Source organism: Podarcis tiliguerta, assembly GCF_965153285.1.
Source record: "Podarcis tiliguerta genome assembly, chromosome: Z".
In the NCBI taxonomy this organism is placed as follows: Eukaryota; Metazoa; Chordata; class Lepidosauria; order Squamata; family Lacertidae; genus Podarcis; species Podarcis tiliguerta.
Genome location: NC_139553.1, coordinates 21662923 through 21683268, shown reverse-complemented (window position 1 = coordinate 21683268; position 20346 = coordinate 21662923). Strand labels below are relative to the sequence as shown.

At 45.8% G+C, this 20346-nt stretch overlaps 1 protein-coding gene across 1 annotated transcript in view; it reads left to right on the top strand.

Moving 5' to 3' along the window:
- Nucleotides 1-374, top strand: part of LOC310669943 (uncharacterized protein) — a gene marked incomplete at its 3' end in the record, with an annotated part of 79959 nt that extends 79585 nt beyond the window's left edge. Inside the window, exon 10 of the mRNA XM_083424408.1 lies at nucleotides 222-374. Within this exon, the coding sequence (XP_083280534.1) occupies nucleotides 222-374 (153 nt within the window). The remainder of the gene's footprint in view (nucleotides 1-221) is intronic.
- Nucleotides 375-20346: the final 19972 nt, after the last annotated feature.

The following is a 20346-nucleotide window of genomic DNA, read 5'->3' as shown; positions in this document are numbered from 1 at the left end:
GGAACATGATCTACCAGTGTGTCCAGGATTATTCAGGTGGATTTTTTTGGCCTCTTCTTTGGTGCTGCCCTTTGGCCTCCACCTACTAGGCAGCAGAGCCCACAGAGGTTCTTGGAGCCACCTGAGTGGGGTTCAGCAGCTGCTTTGGAGTTCTCTTGTATTTGCTTTTTGGGTTAAATAAAGGACCTGATTAAGGCATATTTTTTTTTTGGTCTCTACAGGGGATAGCAATAAATGGAATTCTTACGCCAGCGGTGTCCGAGTTGTTCAATACCATCAATGAAGGCAAGTTGTCCATTCTGCAAGCACAGAACAAACCCACAGGGCTCACTCTCCGCCCCAAAGCCATCCTTGGCAGCCTAACTGGGGTCTGAGGAGGGCTCACTTCTTTGCTGTAACACACCTGGTTGCTGTAACACAGCTCAGGTTGAAATCCCAGCCCTGCCTCAAAGCCCCCAAGCAAGGTGGAGAGTGAACAGCTGTTCCCAGATGCTATGGGGATGCCCAATGGTCTGGCAATGGGGGTGGTGATGTTGGGGGTGGGTAGCAGCTCCACTGGGCTTTGCCAGGGCATGGGAGGGGGCATTAGCTGCCTAAGGATGCCCAGTGATGAGTCTGGGCCTGGTTGTAAGGAAGACTCACTTCTCTTATCTTCTTTTCCATCTAGCGGACGTCCTGATTGAACATGTGGATGTGTTCCCACCAATGAACTACTTCCCATGAATCCTCTTCCCAAGCCAGAGTGATGTGTGTGGTCAGTGATGAAGGAAGAATCATTATTTGGTGTTATCTGAGGGAATTTGCCATTATCTGAGTGCATTTGTCATGATCTGAGGACATTTGTCATTATCTGAGGGCATTTGCCATTATCTGAAGGCATTTGCCATTATCTGAGGGCACTTACCATTATCTGAGGGCATTTGCCATGATCTGAGGGTACTTGCCATGATCTGAGGGCATTTGCCATGATCTGAGGGCATTTGCCATGATCTGAGGGCATTTGTCATGATCTGAGGGCATTTGTCATGATCTGAGGGCACTTACTATTATCTGAGGGTATTTCCCACTTTAAATAAAAATTGAATTTTGAGCAATTCTGAGCTTACATTTGTCTTTGTGATTTCTGTTCCATCACTTTACTTGCACCCCTGTGCTGTGGCTTAGAGGTTTCTTTCTGGGGTGGGGGGAGGAAAGAGACACTGCTGGCAACTTCTGAAGGCGATTTGGATCAAGTAAAAGGTTTGGGAAGGAAAGGTTAAAGCCCCCTCCCACCACTGAAGCTGCCTCCCTAGTTGCTGCTTTGACTTTTTATAAAAAAGAAAGCATGGAGTATCCTGATCTTCATCATGTGTGCCTACTTGAATAGTGATGCCACCTGGACAGGAGTTGGGGAAGCAGAACAGTCAGGAGGGCAGGTGGCACAGCACGTTGCGAAGCTTTGATGGGAAGAATCTGCCCTTTTTAAAGTCAGCAGGTGCAGACTTCCTCATCAGTACTTCTCTGGACTTGGGAGTAAAAGATGCAGCTGTGAAAAGCTGCAGAACAGGCAGGAGTATAGCAGGCGAAGGGTTTTTCTTGAGAGGAGTGGTGAGAAGGCCTGGCCTGTTACGTGGCCCTGAAGGTACAACAGCCCTGCCAAGGAAATTATGTATGGTACATGACTTCCCAAAGTGTGTGTGAGAGATAGATGGGGAGATAGAAAGGATAGAAACGAAGGGAGGGAGGAAGGAATGATCCATGTTCTCATGCAGCTGCATTGTTCTACACTTTCTGGGTGTCTCCTCTGTGCTCTCAGAATGTGCTCTGTTGCCACCTGGCCAGGTCTCATGCCATACTAGGATGGAGATCCATGGGCGAGGGGTGGAGATCTGTGTTTGAGTTTCAGCCGATACTGGAAGCAGGAGAGACAGAGGCATGTCTGGATTTGTGATGGACCCCAAGGCTGTGGCCTTAGGCTTTTCTGGGAACCGAAAGTGGGGGCAATATCTGCTAGAGTCTTAATCTTGTGAGCCCCACTCAGGTTGTATTTCTGTGTAAATAAAACCTAAAGACTTCAAGATCGTCATTGACGCTCATTCCAAGGAGACTGAACTGGAATGCTCAGAGATTTGGGTAGGTGCAACAATATGTTCCTGGGGCTTCTAGGGTTCCCATTGATTCACTGCACCCTGGGTGGCTGTTGCTCATAACCACAGAGGCGTTTTTAACTCCCCCTCCACAACTCACGGGAGGTACGCGGGTGGCGCTGTGGGTAAAACCTCAGCGCCTAGGACTTGCCGATCGCATGGTCGGCGGTTCGAATCCCCGCGGCGGGGTGAGCTCCCGACTTCGGTCCCAGCTCCTGCCCACCTAGCAGTTCGAAAGCACCCCCGGGTGCAAGTAGATACATAGGGACCGCTTTCTAGCGGGAAGGTAAACGGTGTTTCCGTGTGCTGCGCTGGTGCCGGTTTGCCAGCTACAGCTTCGTCACGCTGGCCACGTGACCTGGAAGTGTCTCCGGACAGCGCTGGCCCCCGGCCTCTTAAATGAGATGGGCGCACAACCCTAGAGTCGGACACAACTGGCCTGTACGGGCCGGGGTACCTTTACCTTTACCACAACTCACAGTAGAACTTCCCCAAGTCAGGTCTCAAAGGCCTGCCTTTCACTTGTGTGTAGAAGACACATGCAACATTTACAGCGGCACCTACACATATCATGCAATGTCTCCATTGGCCCCAAGCCAGTATGATCCCTCTCTCAACACTGTGAAGTAAAAAAAAGAAAATAGGCACCAGCACCTTGCTTCTTTCTCAGCAGCTGAGCAAGTTTGGACCACAACTGTTGGAGATGTCTGCACTAGAGGCCAAATTTCCACACTAATCACAGCTCAGCCCAGTTTAGCTGTTGAGCGAAAGGCAAAACGACATGTTCAAGTTAACTCAGACTTAATTCACACTACTTGTGATACGGAAATACAACTGCTATATATGGGGAGAGCCAAAATGATGGGTTGGGTGCCATCTGTACATAATGGCTCCCGCTGTGTTTTCCATTACATTGCACTTTCTTCCGGAGGAACAGGACGATGCGCAACTGAGAAGCAATCATAACAAGCATGCATTGCAAAATATCTATTGAGAAGAAAACCACATTTCTGCTGACTGGAGGAGTGATTTGCACTTCATTTTGACACATACAAATGGCCGCTTTCTAAACAATGTCACAAAAAGTTATATGACATGCATTTTCACTCCAAATATTGTAAAGCAAGAGGCCAGACAGATGGACAGGTATGGCATTACTTCATCGGAGGCAGGCCAAGTTTGGCTATGGGCCTTTGGACAGCAAATGTTTCAGGAGTCCTTAGGGGTTAAAAAGCCTTAAATTCAGGGAGGCCCCGAAACAAAAAGATCTAGCAATGGCTGGTCTTTGTTTTAACTCTGGAAGAGGCTGCTGGGCCAGGAAAATGGCTACTCTTGATTAATTGGCCTGTCTCTTTCATCTGCTTCAAACAGTTTAAAAGGAACCCGGCAAATGCAGAGATGTTTACAAAGAGCAGGCCGGGAGGCATGGGGAAAGGGGTTTTCAGGCCATAGATTTATAAGGCCTTTCTGTGGGAATTAAGTAAGCAAATATGTCAAAGCTGTGAAAACTGCCGCACCAGGTGCCCTGCGCTGCAGTAGGAGCTCCAACATGATGAGGCAAAGCGTGTGGGTGAAGAGACAGGAAAGGGGTCTTCAGGGCACCTTGGCTGCTCTGGAAACACAGGGTTTCTCCTGTGGGAAAATCAGCCCTGCAGACTGGCAAAGGGGTTCAGCTTTCCTGGGGAAATGTCAGCTATGGAGAGCGCATAATGGCTGCCACCTGTTCAAAGTCAGTGCTTCTACATCTTCTATCCAATTTCAAAATACTTTGACATCACAAACGTGTCTCTGAGATGCAGGCTTCACTCCTGGTGATGCCCTTCCGTCAGTTCCTTTAAGTTTCAGCTTTGCAACCATATTCCCCCCGGAACCCAAAGGCTTTTGTTTCCCAGAAGCTGCACGGGAAAGCTCACCTGGCCCGGACACGGAAAGGATTGACAGATTGGAGTGTCTGAGAGTGAGGGATAGCTTCTCTTGGTTTTGTTTCTTTTGTTCTGTTTTCTCCAGGTTTCTGCAGCAATTTGCAATTTATTTATTTGTTTGTTTAAAGTTCACTTGAAAATCTGTGTGTGGATTTTGGAGCACTTTAAACATAATATGTGCTCTTTCATATGCAATTTTGGCCTATATAATTCATTTTTGTTTGTTATTTCCACTAATACACATTTTGTGGATAATTCCCACTAGTATGTACATTTTGTATCAAGTTTTGAATTGGAGAACTGCATTATGCTAGAATCATTGAACTGTAGACTTGGAAAGGGCCCCAAGACTCATCTAGTCCACCCCGTGCGATCCAGGAATCACAGCTACAGAATCCTTTGCAGAAAGCATCCAATCTCCAGGAGGGTCTATCAGCAGGGGGCCAGTCCACTGTCCCTCAGACCTTGTGGGGGGCCAGACTATATTTTGAAGGGGAAAAAATGAACGAATTCCTATGCCTCACAAATAACCCAGAGATGCATTTTAAATAAAAGCACACATTCTACTCATGTAAAAACACGCTGATTCCCGGACCATCCACGGGCCAGATTTAGAAGGTGATTGGGCTGGATCTGGCCCCCGGGCCTTAGTTTGCCTACCCGTGGTCTATCACTTCCTCAGGGAGTCTGTTCCTCTGTCAAACCATCAGACAGCTCTTCCAAATGTTCAGTCAGAATCTGCTTTCTTGTAACTTGAATCCCCTGGTCCAGGTCCTACCCTCCAAAGCAGGCCTGAAAAAGTACATTTTGTGTACAGGCTTGGAAGCTTGGATTGATTCTCATTCAAATGTTGCTGGACAGGCTTACCCCCCCCCCCCATGTATGTCCCTGCGTGTGAAATCTGAGCAAGGGGGATTCCAGACATCATCATCATTATCATCATCATCATTTATTATTTATTATCTGGATGGGTTTCCCCAGCCACTGTGGCAGGTGCCACTACCGAGAAGGTCCTCTGCCTGGTTCTCTGCAACTTGGCTTCTCACAGCGAGGGAACTGCCAGAAGGCCCTCGGCACTGGACCTCAGTGTACGGGCAGAATGATGGAGGTGGAAACGCTCCTTCAGGTATACTGGACCAAGGCCATTTAGGGCTTTAAAGGTCAGCACCAATACTTTGAACTGTGCTTGGAAACGTACTGGGAGCCAGTGTAGGTCTTTCAAGACTGGTGTTATATGGTCTCGGTGGCCGCTCCCAGTCACCAGTCTAGCTGCTGCAGTCTGAATTAGTTGTAGTTTCCAGGTCACCTTCAAAGGTAGCCCCACATAGAGCACATTGCAGTAGTCTAAGCGAGACTAGAGCATGCACCACTCTAGCGAGACAAACTGCGGGCAGGTAGGGTTGCAGGTAGGGTTGCAGCCTGCGTACCAGATGAAGCTGATAAACAGCTGCCTGGACACAAAATTGACCTACGCCTCCATGGACAGTTGTGAGTCCAGAATGACTCCCAGGGGCACAGTTACCCCATTCAGGACCAGGGAGTCCTCCACACCTGCCTGCCTCCTGTCCCCCCAAAACAGTACTTCTGTCTTGTCAGGATTCAACCTCAATCCGTTAGCCACCATCCATCCTCCAACTGCCTCCAGACACTCACAAAGGACCTTCACCGCCTTAACTGGTTCTGATTTAAAAGAGAGGTAGAGCTGGGTGTCATCCGCATACTGATGAACACCCAGCCCAAACCCCCTGATGATCTCTCCCAGCGGCTGCATGTAGATGTTGAAAAGAATGGGGGAGAGGACAGAACCCTGAGAGTTCGCAAGTGAGAGCCCAGGGGTCTGAACACTCACCCCCCACCACCACTTTCTGAACACGGCCCAGGAGGAAGGAGCAGAACCACTATATAACAGTGGCCCCAGCTCCCAGCCCCTCAAGATGGTCCAGAAGGATGTTATGGTCGATGGTGTCAAAAGCTGTTGAGAGATCCAGCAGAACTAGGAAACAGCTCTCACCTTTGTCCCTAGCCCACAGGATATCATTGACCAGTGTGACCAAGGCAGTTTCAGTCCCATGATGAGGCCTGGAAGGGATCCAAATGGTCCGCTTCTTCCAGGCGTGCCTGGAGTTGTACAGCAACCACTCGCTCAATCACCTTGCCCAAGAATGGAAGATTTGAGAATGGGCGATTGTTGGCCATATTGGCCGCATCTAAAGATTTTTTTTAAAGAAGTGTTTTGATAACCGCCTCTTTCAGCGGGTCTGGGAAAGCTCCCTCACAGAGAGAAGCATTCACCATCCCACAAAGCCCATCACCCAGCCCTTCGGATGGGGCAGACCATCCGAATTGGTCCCACCTCCCTGCAGAGAGGAAGGGTCATGAAGAAGTCCAGTTGCACCAGGAAGTGATCTGACCATGGCACTTCTTTAAATTCGCTTTTACTTAGTGTCATATCACCAACATCTATAGAGGTGAACACCAGGTCCAAGGCATGTCCACAGCTATGGGTTGGGCCAGACTTATTCAGGGACAGCCCCATGGAGGCCATGCTTTCCACGCAGTCCTGAGCGGCCCCTTGTAAGGTCATGTCGGCATGGATGTTAAAATCCCCTAGGACAACCAAACTACGTTTCTCCAGGAGAACATCTGCCACGACCTGAAGCAGCTCTGGCAGGGAATCCTTGGTACACCAAAAGGAATCCTGTACTGCCCCTATTGCCCAACTTCCAGAACACGCACTCAGAGAACTGGGTCTTCCCAATAGGACGCCTGGTGCAAACTAATGACTTCCTAAAAATCACTGCAACCCCCACTCCCTGCCCAGAAGGCCTGGGCTGCTGTGCGTAAGAGAAACCTGGTGGACAAGCAGCGGCAAGAACAGGCCCATCTGCTTCATCCAACCAAGTCTCTGTTACACATGCCAGGTCAAGTCCTCCATCCATGATCAAGTCATGGATGGCAGTGGTCTTATGAATCATCAACCTGGCATTGCACAGCAGCACCTTCAGGTCATGGGGGTATCCCTTGCTGATTCCAGTATCCATCAAGTCAGGACCAGACCCTCAAACAACGACTAAACCTGCCTCCTCCGTAATGACATGGTCTGCTCTTAGCGTAACTCCTCCTCCTACCCGTGATCACTGAGATCGGTTGTCCCAGTGCTTCCCCCCCGTGGAACCTGCCCCACCCATTCTGTTGGCTGGAACCCACTCCCAGGCAGCCCTGACTCCTCCCCTTAAGAACAAAATAAAACCTTTAAAACACACACACAAAAACACAATAAAACAATACAATCCAAAAACAGTGAAAATTGCAAACACACCAAAATTAAACAATTTCCTGAACCCAACTAAACATCCATCCCATCCACTCCCCACTGCTCTGAGTCCTCCTGGGCAGCAACAGCAGCAGCGGGAACCATTCTTATGAGGCCTCACTCCAGGCCAGGTGGTGAGTGGCAGGAACGGGGCCCTTAGGCACTCACGCAGAATAAAATATTCCTCCCATGCTCCACTCTGCAAGAGCATGGGGAGTCAACTGTAGATTACTGCTCTGATCTACCGTTAAGCGGTATAGAATTTTTCTGAAATAAATAACTATGTGTATTTGACAGCAGCACATGAGAACATAAGAAAAGCCTGCTGGATCACGACATGTCCCCTCTGCCTAGCATCCTGGTCTCACAGTGGCCGAACAGATGCCCCCATGGGAAGCCACCAAGCACGATGGGAGTACAAGAGCCACTGGGATTCAGAAGCGTCGTTGCCTCCAGGTGTGAAGGCAGAACATAACCATCAAGGCTAAGAGTCAACAACAGCTCCATGAATTTGTGTAATGCCCCTTTAAAGGTATCTAGGTTAGTGGCCATCAGTGCCTCCTGTGGGAGTGAGTTCCATAGTTTAACTGTGTGTTTCATCATGTCTCCCCACATTCAGCTTCACTGGATGGGCACAAGCACAGGCGTGGTAGAGAGAAACCTTTCTCTCTTCACTTTCTCCAGACATGCACAATAGTATAAACTTATATCATGTCACCTGTTACTCTCCTTTTCTCTAAACTAAAAGGTCCCAAATGCTGGAGCCTTTCTTCCCAGGGGAGGCACTCCATCTCCTTGCTCATTTTGGTTGAGGCAGAATCACTGAGTGGAATATCTGTTGCAGAACTGAAGGACAAACCGAGACCTCCTTGCCCCGTAGTAACGTTTGTTTAGGTTTTGTTATCAGGGCTAGTTCCTCAGAGCATCAGAGGCTCTTGGGAAACAGAAGGTTGTTGGGTTTTTCTGTTTTAAGGGGTATAGCTTTTTAATATTGTACAGCTTTTGTTATCAGGGCTAGTGCCTCAGAGCGTCAGAGGCTCTTGGGAAACACAAGGTTGGGGTTTTTTTCTGTTTTAAGGGGTATAGCTTTTTAATATTGTACAGCTTTTGTTATCAGGGATAGTTCCTCAGAGCGTCAGAGGCTCTTGGGAAACACAAGGTTGGGGTTTTTTTCTGTTTTAAGGGGTATAGCTTTTTAATATTGTACAGCTTTCATTATCAGGGCTAGTGCCTCAGAGCGTCAGAGGCTCTTCGGAAACACAAGGTTGGGTGGTTTTTTTTCTGTTTTAAGGGGTATAGCTTTTTTATATTGTACATGTTGTGCACCAGGAGATAGTTTTTTGAAATATTAAGCAGTTCAGGAATACTATTAAGCAAGCAAGCAAGGCTGTCCTAACTTTGCTCATCACTCCTGTTAATCAGTGGTTGAAACACAATTTCAAAAAAATTCATAAGTCATAAATAGATGCCACCTCACACTGCTGTTCTGAAATGGCCTTTGCAACCTGGTGCCTTTCAGATGTTTTTGACTACAATTCCCATCATTTAGCCTTAACCACCTTGAAGGCACCATATTGGCCGCTTTTGAAAGTTTAAGAGTGCTTCCAACAAATGTCATCCTTGGTTACTAATGGTCTTCTTTCAAAAAGAAGTTGTGCTAATGACTGTGGGTTCTCCAGACTGTGGATGAATTTGTTTCAGACACCGGACTTTGTCTGTTTACAGGAGCCTCCTTCAGACAACCCTGTATATCACTTCAGTGGTGAAGCAGAGAATTCTCCTTTCTCTCCCCCCAACCACCCTTCCTGCTGCTTCTGCATCACTGACCTGCTGGAGCAAAATTGGAGGCAGGGGACCAAAAGCCTGCCAATCCCAAGAGAAAAACAGTCCTAGCACACACAGCTTTGCGTATTAAAAACTCTCTTAAACCGCAGTGCCATTATGACCACAGAAATAGCATGGAGTTTGCTTCCTCTGCCCTGGTGCTGAACATATGTACTTGGGTTCAGCACCTCTTTGTTGTAGGAGGACAGGGCCCCTTTGTGGCAGTGTGGGGAGGGCGTTGGTGGGGCTGCAGGGATTGTGGAAGGTCACGCCTCTTCCCACACGGCCTTCCACACTGGAGGCCTCTGCTGCATCAGGGTCCCTTCCACAAACAGCTTCTTGGCCTTTTGGCTAAGCTCAAGTGTAGTACCTTTCACAAAGGAGTCTGGACTCAAGCCTTTAATGTGGCACTTCCATGTGGGTTCTGTACACAGACGGCAATGCTCAAGCACATGCCCTTCCTGTGGGGACACGCTTAAGAATGATGGGCCTCCATTTTATATGGGGGCTGCTCTCCCACGAAGGGGATCAGCTCAGGTGACAGTATATACCTAATTCTCATATCCAGACCCTGTCATCAGAACAGAGTGAACACTGAAAAGACTAGAGTAACTTATTTCTGATCTGGGGGCTGTGCTCTCTGCCTCCTGCACTACTCTGGCTCTTGTTGGCTTGGAGGTGAGGTGGGTGGCAGAAAGGCCTACCCATTGGCCTGGAGAGCACTGTCACCTAATTCTTGCAAGTGGAAGGTGTTATGTATTGAAATTCTCACCCTGGCCACCAGGAGTATCGTGTATATAGTTTTCACTCAGGTCCACGTCAGTTATTTTAGGTGGGAAACCCTCGGTTGTTTTTGTTATAATGTTGACAGCCGGCTGTCTATAAAAGTAGGCCGGCTGAGCTGTTTGCTGTTCAGTTCAGTTCCCGCTTACTATAAAGAACCACTTGGAGAAATCTCTGTGTCATCTGCTTTGTCTACCCACTACTTAATAGAAGGAATTCAGGGTGTCATCCAGACTGACCCCACAAACCCACAACATCATGCATAGGTGCCGTGGTGACATGTGGCCTGTTTAGGTCTGCCTCCATCACCTGCCACTCTCTGGGTGGTCCAGCCTAGCTGCAGCCTTGTCCAAACAGATGTCCATTTTCGCCCCCTTGAAAGGCCAGGTGGAGGGAACTAATGCTCTTGAGAAGCATACGGCAAAACCACTGCAGAAGACTAAGACATCAGGCAGTCCAAGGGGGATTTGGCTGTTGCGTTACAAGAGCCATCTCTTGCTTTGCCTTTCCCCCTTTTCACTTCTGTCAAAGATCTACCCAGTTCCTGCTTGCTCTCTCTCAACTCATATAAATCATTGCCCTTTGCAAAATCCAAGCTGCTTGGGGATGCTTTGGCTAGAATGTCTGCAGTTTGATATACAACTTTCAAGATAGGCTTCCATGAATAGGATATTACAAGAAGCTGACCAGACAAAAACGAGTCATCCTGATATGCTAGTTTGGCCTTGACATTCTTGGTTCAGATCTGAGCGAGCTGCAGCAATGAGGCAAACATGCTGTTCTTCTTCTGGAGCCTCATGTTTCTGGGGCCCAAACCCCTCTGGCTCATGTCCATGAGAAACTATGCAGCCAATTAAAGATTCTCACTAGCCCCCTGCACCAAAGGTAAAAAGGCCACAATGTGAACATAATTGACATTCTGGTTGGGAACAGAAGCAGCAAGAGCCACAGAGGTGGAGGATCATTTAACAGACATGGTATCCAAGGAAAAGGGGGTGGGGAAGGAGGAGGAAGAGGAAACTCAGGTGCCAGTTTTTAAAATAACACTTATACAAATAAGCAGCTGGAAAGGAAACATTAAGGGAGCCTGATGGAATTAGTGATATAGGACAGATGAGGGGTCACAAAGGCAACTAGTGTCTCAGCGGCATTGATGGAATAGTTCTGTTTTCCGTCTCTCCCTCTCTTGCATTAGGTTTCTGTCAGGAAGACCTGGGTTCAATTTCCTACATTTGGTGATCTTAGACCATTCACTATTTTTGAATCATATCTGACATCTTTGTCCCTTAGAATGGCAAGCAATGCATAGAAAACATATAGATGTTTTACATAAAACATTTAGCTGTGGTTCCTGTATTGCAGGAGGTTAGACTAGCTGACCTTTGGTTTTCCTTCTAAATATTCAATTCTATGATTCTATGAAACCATACTAAAAAAACACACATTTAAACAAAAGTGATTCAGCAGCATCTTACCAGTTAATAACTTAGAACCATCAAAATAATAAAGGATACTTTTCCCATATCCTAAAGATTGATTTTCTTATTATATGGTTCTGAAATGCTTTATGGACCATAGGTATGTATGCCATCCAAATATATTATCATGTCCTAAATCTAGAATGTCTGCACTTTCCAGCACAATCCAGTCCCTGATCTAGCAGATACAAGATGCTTCATTATAAAGTGATTAAATGAAAGTGCTTCAGCAGCAACTTACCAGTTAATAACTTAGAACCATCAAAATAATAATGAAAATGAGGGGTCATGCAAGAAAATGTCCTAATGAGGATGCATACCTCAACAAAACTGTTTTCATTACTTGGCTAATCACAGAATCATAGAGTTGGATGGGACCCAATGGTCATAGAGGCAGTGAGGCAGGTGCTGGACCTCTTGGAGCAGCACATTCTGCAGTCCTGGGACCACCACCAGGAAGGTCCTCTGATCCCAAGTCTCCCTCTTCTCCAAGTCTGTGGGTGGAAGAACACATAGCAGGGCTTCTTCCAGTGACTGCAGCACAACAGGAGGCTTGTGTAGGCAATGGACGTTCTTGGGAGACAAGTTGAAATGTGACAGAACACTGTCAGCAACTTTTCTTGCAGAACTCAAGGCGCTTGAAAGACTTTGTCGCAGGTATGTTTACAAGGCCGTGTTGATTGGTCCGTAAGGGAGCAAGCCAAAGCTTCTGCAGATGAGGGGGTTATTGGATGCCAGCATGCTGCACCTTTAATTATCTGTTGGAGAAGAGGGAGGTCCAAAGGCAGAGAAGAAGGCCTCTCACTGGAGGCTGCCTTCTTACGGTGGTGGAAAACTTCTTCAGCATTGCTCGCGTGGTGGTGGTGGGGGATAGAAAGGGATGTGTTAGGGGAAGTGAAGTAAGAAGGCAGTGGTTTTCATTCAGATGTGTATTCACTACTATCAATGGTTTTCAGTCTAATGGCCACATTTTCTTCTGCACAAGCTTTTTTTTGGGGGGGGGGGCACTTGCCAGTAGCAAGTGGAGCCAGAAGCAAAAGTGGGTAGGGCAACAAAAGGAAAAAAAAATGCCTTGGTACAGCAGACTAGTTTCTACACATCATCTTCTCCATCCTCCATTTAAGAACCATGATCAGCATTTAAGTAAATGTTTCAGCCAGGGGTAAACCCTAGATGTGGGTGCGAAGCAACCTTACTGTATGTTTGTGAAACATGGACCACTTATAAACGTCATCTCCAACACCTCGAAAGATTCTATCAACCATGTCTCTGAAATTTTTTACACATCACTTGGGAAGACAGGCAAACTAATGCCAGTGTACTGGAAGAAGCAAAGATCACCAGTGTTGAAGCAATGATTCTTCAACATCAGCTTTGTTGGACTGGTCGTTTTGTATAGATGCCTGGTTATTGTCTTCCAAAGCAACTATATACTCTATTCTGAACTTAAAAATGGAAAGCGTAATGCTGGTGGTCAACAAAATAGGTTTAAAGACTCTCTCAAGGAAAATCTTTAAAAAGTAGCATAAACACCAACAACTGGGAAACACTGGCCTGCAAGTGCTCCAGTTGGAGAACAGCCATTAACAAAGGTGTCATAGGCTCTGAAGACGCTCAAACTCAGGACGAAAGGGAGAAACGCGCTAAGAGGAAGGCACGTTTGGCAAACCCTCACAGTCATCAACTCCCAGCCAGAAACCAATGTGCCCACTGTGGAAGGATCTGTGGATCCAGAATTGGCCTCCACAGTCATTTATGGACACAATGTTAAAACCATGTTCTTACTCGACTATGAGTGATCTCAAGAAGAAGAAGAAGAAGAAGAAGAAGAAGAAATGTTTCAGCCAGGGAAAAGCCCAAGAGGAGGGTGTGAAGCAGGAGTCAGTGAGGGGCATGGCCTGGGCAGTGAGGGCATGGCTGAGGAAGGGGTCCGGCATTGGGAGAGTTCTAGGGGTCAGAGAAGAGAGGCTTAGGAGGCCACATCTGAGCTCGTGGCCTGAGGTTCACATGTCTGGTTTAGTACATGGCTGTTCCTCCATCACAGACTCTGTGTGCCCCACCTGGATTGTCCTTAAAATGAATTTATTTATTATTTATCAACAAATTTATATTCTCTTATTCATTAAAAAACAGAACTGTTTACAACAAATGTACATAAAACCATACCATAAAACCACATTAAAAAGTATTATAGCAATATGATTTACTAACTGCCTGTATAAGCCTAACCGAATAAACAAAAGTTTTCAGCAGGCATTTAAAGGTTAAGACAGAAGGCACCTGCTGAACCTCTAATAGCAGAGTGTTCCACAGGAGTGGGTGGATGGCGCTCAAGATTTGGCTTCTTATTGCTGCCAAATGAGCCCCACTAACTTGGGGAAGGACCAAAAGTGCTTCTGCATCTCAGTGACTGAGCTGGGATATAAGGGTTCAGGTGGTCTCTGAGTCATGCTCAATCTAAGTTGCTCAAAGTTTTACCAGTTAATACAAGGCCCTTGAACCTGGCTCAGTAGCAGGTGGGCAGCCAACGCAGGTGTTTAAACAATGTAGTCACATGTTGTCTGTCAGATTTCGCCATCAGCAGTCTGGCCACCACATTCTGCATAAGCTGGGGCTTCCAGACCAACAATTAAGTTCCACTTTCTGCAAAGTGTTAGCAGAACTAAAATCTGGACAGGGAACAAAACATTATTCAAAGCCTTGTGTAGAATTTGATATTTTCACTTCTGGTGAATGTTTGTTTTCAAGGACAAAGTTGATTTCTTGAGGTGACTTCAGATTTTGTAAATCAGCTAAGAGAGAGGGATTTTTTAATGATGAATTTGCCTAACATTATGCTAATTAAGAACCTCTTTAATCTTTGGTATGATCAAGGGAGAGAGTGATAGGCAAAGTGTTGTTTTTATGACACTAAAGGATTAGCCAAGGTTTCTGGCAGAGCGACAGACAACTTTAAAAGTGAAACTGATTTGTAAGTCATAAACTCAAGTATAACATATTGATGATTATATCTTGCTCCAGGGGTTGGGATCTGAGCCAATGGATTCAAGTTACAAGAAAGGAGATTCCAACTAAACATCAGGAAGAACTTTCTGAGGGTAAGAGCTGTTTGACAGTGGAACAAACTTCCTTGGAAGGTGGTGAACTCTCTTTCCTTGGAGCTTTTTAAGCAGAGGTTGGCTGGTCATCTCTCATGTATAATCTAGTTGAGATTCCTGCATTGCGGGGGTGTGATTAGATGGTTTTTGGGGTAACATTCAGCTCTACAACTTTATGGTTCTAAGATTTCTACATTTAACCTGAGGATTGTCATTTTCCCAGTTTTTACTTTAACTTTAATTTATTTGAATTAGTTTTGGTATGCATTTTAATCGATTGATTGCTTGTTTTTATGCATATTGTATTATTTATATGATGTTAGCCGCTCTGAGCCCAGCTCTGGCAGGGGAGGGCGGGGTACAAATAAATTATTATTATTATTATTATTACATTTCTAAAGTATGTAAGAATTCTCCACACATTTCCTTTGCTACTATTTACGAAGATCATCACTAAGACAACCGCTGCCTTCAAGCTTACAATCTAAAAAGGGAATAGGAGTGCGGAGGGAAAAGCAGGCAGAGCTCATAAAATTTCTCTCTCTCTCTCTCTCTCTCTCTCTCTCTCCCTCTCCCTCTCTCTCTCTCTGTGTGTGTGTGTTTGTGTATGAATCATAGAATCATAAAATCATAGAATTGTATATTTGAAAGGGACCCCAAAGTCATCTAGTCCAACCCCCTGCAATGCAGGAAAATCAACTAAAGCATCCTAAATTCAGTACGATCACATACCTGCCAAGTGCCTTGGGAAAAACGAGACATCCTGTTTATTCACATTAGATCGTGGCAGCCATTTTGGGTGCTGGGCTCTCTTGCACCTCACACTTTGCTCGTCTGGAAAAAAGCCCTTCAGGGCAGCAGGCGATGTCGCCCTGAAAAAGCACTTTTCTAGGGTGACAGTGATGTGCAGGTCACGTGACTTGCCCGGGAGCATGTCTTAGAAGATGCACATCCTCGTTTTGAGTCTCCAAAAGTTGGATGGCATGTGATCACATCTTACACGCATGTAACTTTCTTGATTTCAACCATACACAACCAAAGGAGGCTGGCTTAAATTGCACAAGTTAAATCCAACCAAGGCAGACAGCTTAAAATACATTTTGGCACTGGGTCTGTTTGGGTTACCCTGTGTGTAAAGAGCTTTTAAGTTCTATGACTTACTTGGGGGGCAGGGCCTGCTCAATGTGCCAGCTCTGGGATGCTGATGCCTGGGGGGTGGGGCAGGATGCATCTGAGTTCCTGCAAGATCTCATACCCTAGAGCCCTGCAAGATTCCCAGAGCTGAGCAGCCCTTGTAACCCAAAGCAAGGCAACAAGCCTAGAAGATCTTTCAAATCTGGGTCAGCTTGAGCTACCTGACACAAAAATAACTTTTAAGCTTTCCACCTTGCTTGCTGGGCAACGCCTACATGGTGCTGGTTTATCGCTCTCTCTACCCCCTCTTCCTCCTCCTCGTCTTCTTCTTCTTCTTCTTCGAATTTATATATTGCCCTATACCTGGGGGTCTCAGGGCAGTTCACAGAACAAAATCAAAATATAAAACCACAAAATATATAATAAAAACAATAACCCAATAACCCTCTTGCCCTCATAAAATAACACATTTTAAAAGGGCATAGGATGTCAAACAAATCAACCAAAGGCCTGGTTAAAAAGGAACATTTTCGCCTGGCGCCTAAAGCTGTATAATGAAGGTGCCAGGCAAACTTCCCTGGGGAGAGCATTCTGCAGACGGGGAGCCACTGCAGAAAGGGTCTGGTCTCGTGTTGCCACCTTCCGGACATCTCATGGAAGAGGCACATGAAGAAGGGCCTCAGAGGATGATCTCAGGGTCCGGTAGGTTCATATGGAAAGAGGTGGTCATGAGGTATTGTGGTCCTGAGCCATTTATGGCTTTATAGGTCTAAACCAGCACTTTGAATTGGGCTCGGAAACTAATTGGTAGCCAGTGCAGTCAGACCAGGATCGGTGTAATATGCTCAAACCGTCTTGCTCCGGTGAGCAACTTAGCCACTGAATTCTGCACTAGAGCAACTTAGCCACTGAATTCTGCACAAGTTTCTGAACCATCTTCAGAAACAGCCCTACATATAATGCATTGCAGTAAAGTAACCTTGAGGTTACCAGAGCATAGACAACAGTAGTTGGGCTATCCCTGTCCAGATAGGACTGGGTCACCAGCCGAAGCTGATGGAAGGCACTCTGGGCCACTGAGGCTACCTGAGCCTCGAGCAACAGCAAAGGATCCAGGAGGGCTGTTAAGCTATGAACCTGCTCCTTCAGAGGAAGTGTAACCCCAATCAAGAGCAGTCGACCTCCCACCCATCTGGTCTAGGGAACCACCCACTAACAGTGCCTCAGTCTTATCTGGATTGAGTTTCAGTTGGTTGGCTCTCATTCAGTCTATGGTTCAGCACAACAGCTGCCACACCTGCAGATGTAAAGGAGAAATAGAGCTGAGTGTCATCACTAGCTGTGGAGGCAGCTCCAAGGGTATATACGATCTTTGTGTATAGACAGAACCCCTGGAACTGAACATCCACGTACGTCCCTATTTTCACTGTTGGAGGGGATGAAGATGCGCTTATACTGTAACAGGAGAACCCCAACCCCATGAAGGTGTGGGGCGGCGGTGGTAGTGGTGGTGGTGGGGGGGTTGGACACAGAAGAATTTAATAAAAGAACATAATGTAGCAACAACATGACTGAGGTGTTTTGTAGTTGCATGTAATGCTAAAACCAACCGTTCCAGAGCCCCAGGAAAAAGGACCGTGCACTTCAGCAATGATGAGAACTTGTTACAGTGTATTTTCCAGCCTGCGGTGAGCCAAGGATAATATAACGCCGCCACCAAGCAGACTTCAAAGCACCGTCCCTCCTGCTCCGCTCGCTCCTGTGCACCCCGGCCATGCCAAAGCACACACCGACTGGACGGCTCTAAGCTCAGCAGCTGCTTGGTGTGTTTGACAGCTTTCCCGAACTCTTATAGCCCTTGTAAAAGGCCTTTCCAAGCAAGGCAACATCTTGACCACGCTATTTGCAAAGAATAACAATGAAAAAAAAGACAGAGGGAGGGAGGCTTGTTTGTTGACTGAATGTTAAAAGTTTGTGTTCATTTCCTGGAAAAATATTCCTCTTAGATAGTACGTCAGGACAATTAGGGGAAGCAGAACTTGCAGGTAAGGTTGAAGCAACCTTGCTGAGAAGCCTGTCCTCAGGGCTGCATCTACCCTGTATGACTAAATTGGAATGTATTGTGCCATTGACACAATTGCCTCTGATTGCCCTCTCTCACTTTGTTAAGCCCACTAGGCTCCCTGGTATACTCCAGAGATTAGGGTGAGGAAACAGGCTAGGAGATGGCTCAAATATGAGTGGAGGAAAACTGAGGTCAAATGCAATCAAACACTTGTGAGAGCTCATGATCGAACCTACCTAAGTGAAGGCAGCAAAGAAGGCATACTCCGCTGCCTCCATTGCATCCTCGTTGCGCCATTTGTCAGAGCTTTTCCAGGTAGTGTGGGGCCTCTTACAGTCTGGATTGAAGAAGGTGGGAGAACCGACAGCAGCTCACTGTGACTTGTTTGCAAAGCATTTTGAAAATAAAATTGCTTGCATCCACTGGGATCCTGACTTCTCTATTACAGCAGATAAATCTCAAGTGGAGTCCAGAGCACTCTCTAGTCTCAGTCTCAGTCAGTTTTATTGCACATAGCCAAAGGCTGCCGCAATGTACACAGAATTATTTGACAATTAAAAGAAAATATACTGAATTGGTAAAAAAAAGACTTAAAACATTTATATTATTAAAACATTACGTACTCTAAACAAAGCTATAAAAGTACCCCAATGTACAAATAAAAACATTAAACAATAAAATTCATAAGCTAAAATCATCACATGGCCACTAATGTTAAAAACAATATCAATTAATACAGTGTGCAATTTATACTCAGAGTTTGGTGACAAAGATAGAGCATAGCCTGAGGTAGATAGATAGGATCAAATAAATTCATCTCCTTTACAGTTAATGGCTACCTTGGCTATATAATTTGCTCTAATTTTCCTAGCAGCAGTTGCAAAAAGTGCTACCCGCCAGGTCACATACTTATCTGTGTCTGCAAGGAGATATAACATCATATCAAGGGGGTTCTGGCCAGGGGACCCTGTCATTATAGGTACCAAAAATCTTTTTCTTGCATCATTATATAACGGACAGTGCAAGATATAATGCATAAGGTCCTCTACTTCAGAACATCCCCTAATGCAAACACGTTCATTTTTTGGTATGCCTCTATGTCTCCCATCTCTATAAGCAGAGCTTATTGTATTTAGTCGTAGCTCTGTAAAAGCTTTTCGAAGCTGTGCAAAAGTCAATTCATTAAAATAAGATATGTGTTCATTGACCTCTCTAAGTTTAAAATACAATGGGGCGCATGTAGATGTGCACATAGAGTTTAGATCGTTTTTAGTTGCCACTGCCCTTATGGTTTGTTTAAAAATATTTTTCTGTGAATATAAGGGGAGTTCTTTAATCTCAGTCACTGAGAGGTCATATTTGCCCATCAGTTGGGCAGCATGATGTACCCAGTTTTTAAGGGGTAATCTATTTGAGAGCTCAATCAGGCATTTTTTTGGTAGCCTAGTGTTGTCCATCTGTTGAACTCTAAACCAGTAACAGAGAATTGTTTTATCTATTTGGCTCTCTATGCTCAACATGCGAGTTTCCAGCCTGACCATGGCAGATTGCACGTCTTTGGGTAAACCTAAAAGAACTCTTAAAAAATAATTCTGTGGGGGTTCCAGACCGGAGACCTTTGAGGTACCCCAAACCTCTGCACCATATAAAATCTGGGCCATTGTTTTTGCTTTATACACAGATAGAGCTGGGTTGACCAGATTTCCACCTTTACATGCAGCGAATTTCAGAATAGCTTTTGCTGATTTAAAGGCTTGCAATTTAATATTGGATAGCTGTGTATTCCAAGATGCCGTTTCTCACTCTCTAGTCATGTTGTGTGGATGTGTTTCAGTTGGTGGGGCTCAAGGGCATGGACAAAGTGCTTGGATCAGTCAGGGTGACTGCTTGCACTCTGGAACTTTGCCCCTTTTGGTTAACCAAAACTAACAGCGAGTGGACAGCTGTCGGGGCCAGGGAGGCGATTAATGCCTCTTTGCAAGAGGTGGTGGCAGTGGTAAAAGTCTAGGGCTGCCATACACCCAGATTTTCCTAGAAATTACTGGGATTTCAAAGGTGGAATTGATGTCCAGGGGGAATTTCCAAAAGGTTGCACTTTGTCCTGGATCTTAGGCAAGTCATTTGAAAAATCGTGTTTATTTGGCTTTTTCTTCTTCTTCTTCAGAAAGTTCAGAAAATTTATCTGCATGGCACTGCTATGGTTAATGGTGGCAGAACTCTGGTGCCCTCATGAAAGCTTAGGTTGGTGCCCTGTAAATGATAATTGAGAGGAATGGGGAAGCTCTTTAGGTATTTGGATGTTGGTCTCTTAAGAGTGCCTCAGTCCCAATAACCTGCCTGATCTGCATTTCCAAAAACAATAAACCTAAATGCCACTGTCTTTTGTAAGCTGCACATCTTCAGAATTTTGCAGTGTAATTCTCCAACCAAACTGATTTGTCCAAAAATGCAAAAGTTAGAAGGCAGTGTGCATAAAAATGTGAAAATAAGATGCCAACAAAACCACTGTAATGGGGGTTATAATGATTGCAAAGATGTGTTTCCTTAGGCAAAATTATATTACAATGGAGAGAGAGAGAGAGAGAGAGAAATTGGCACTGATG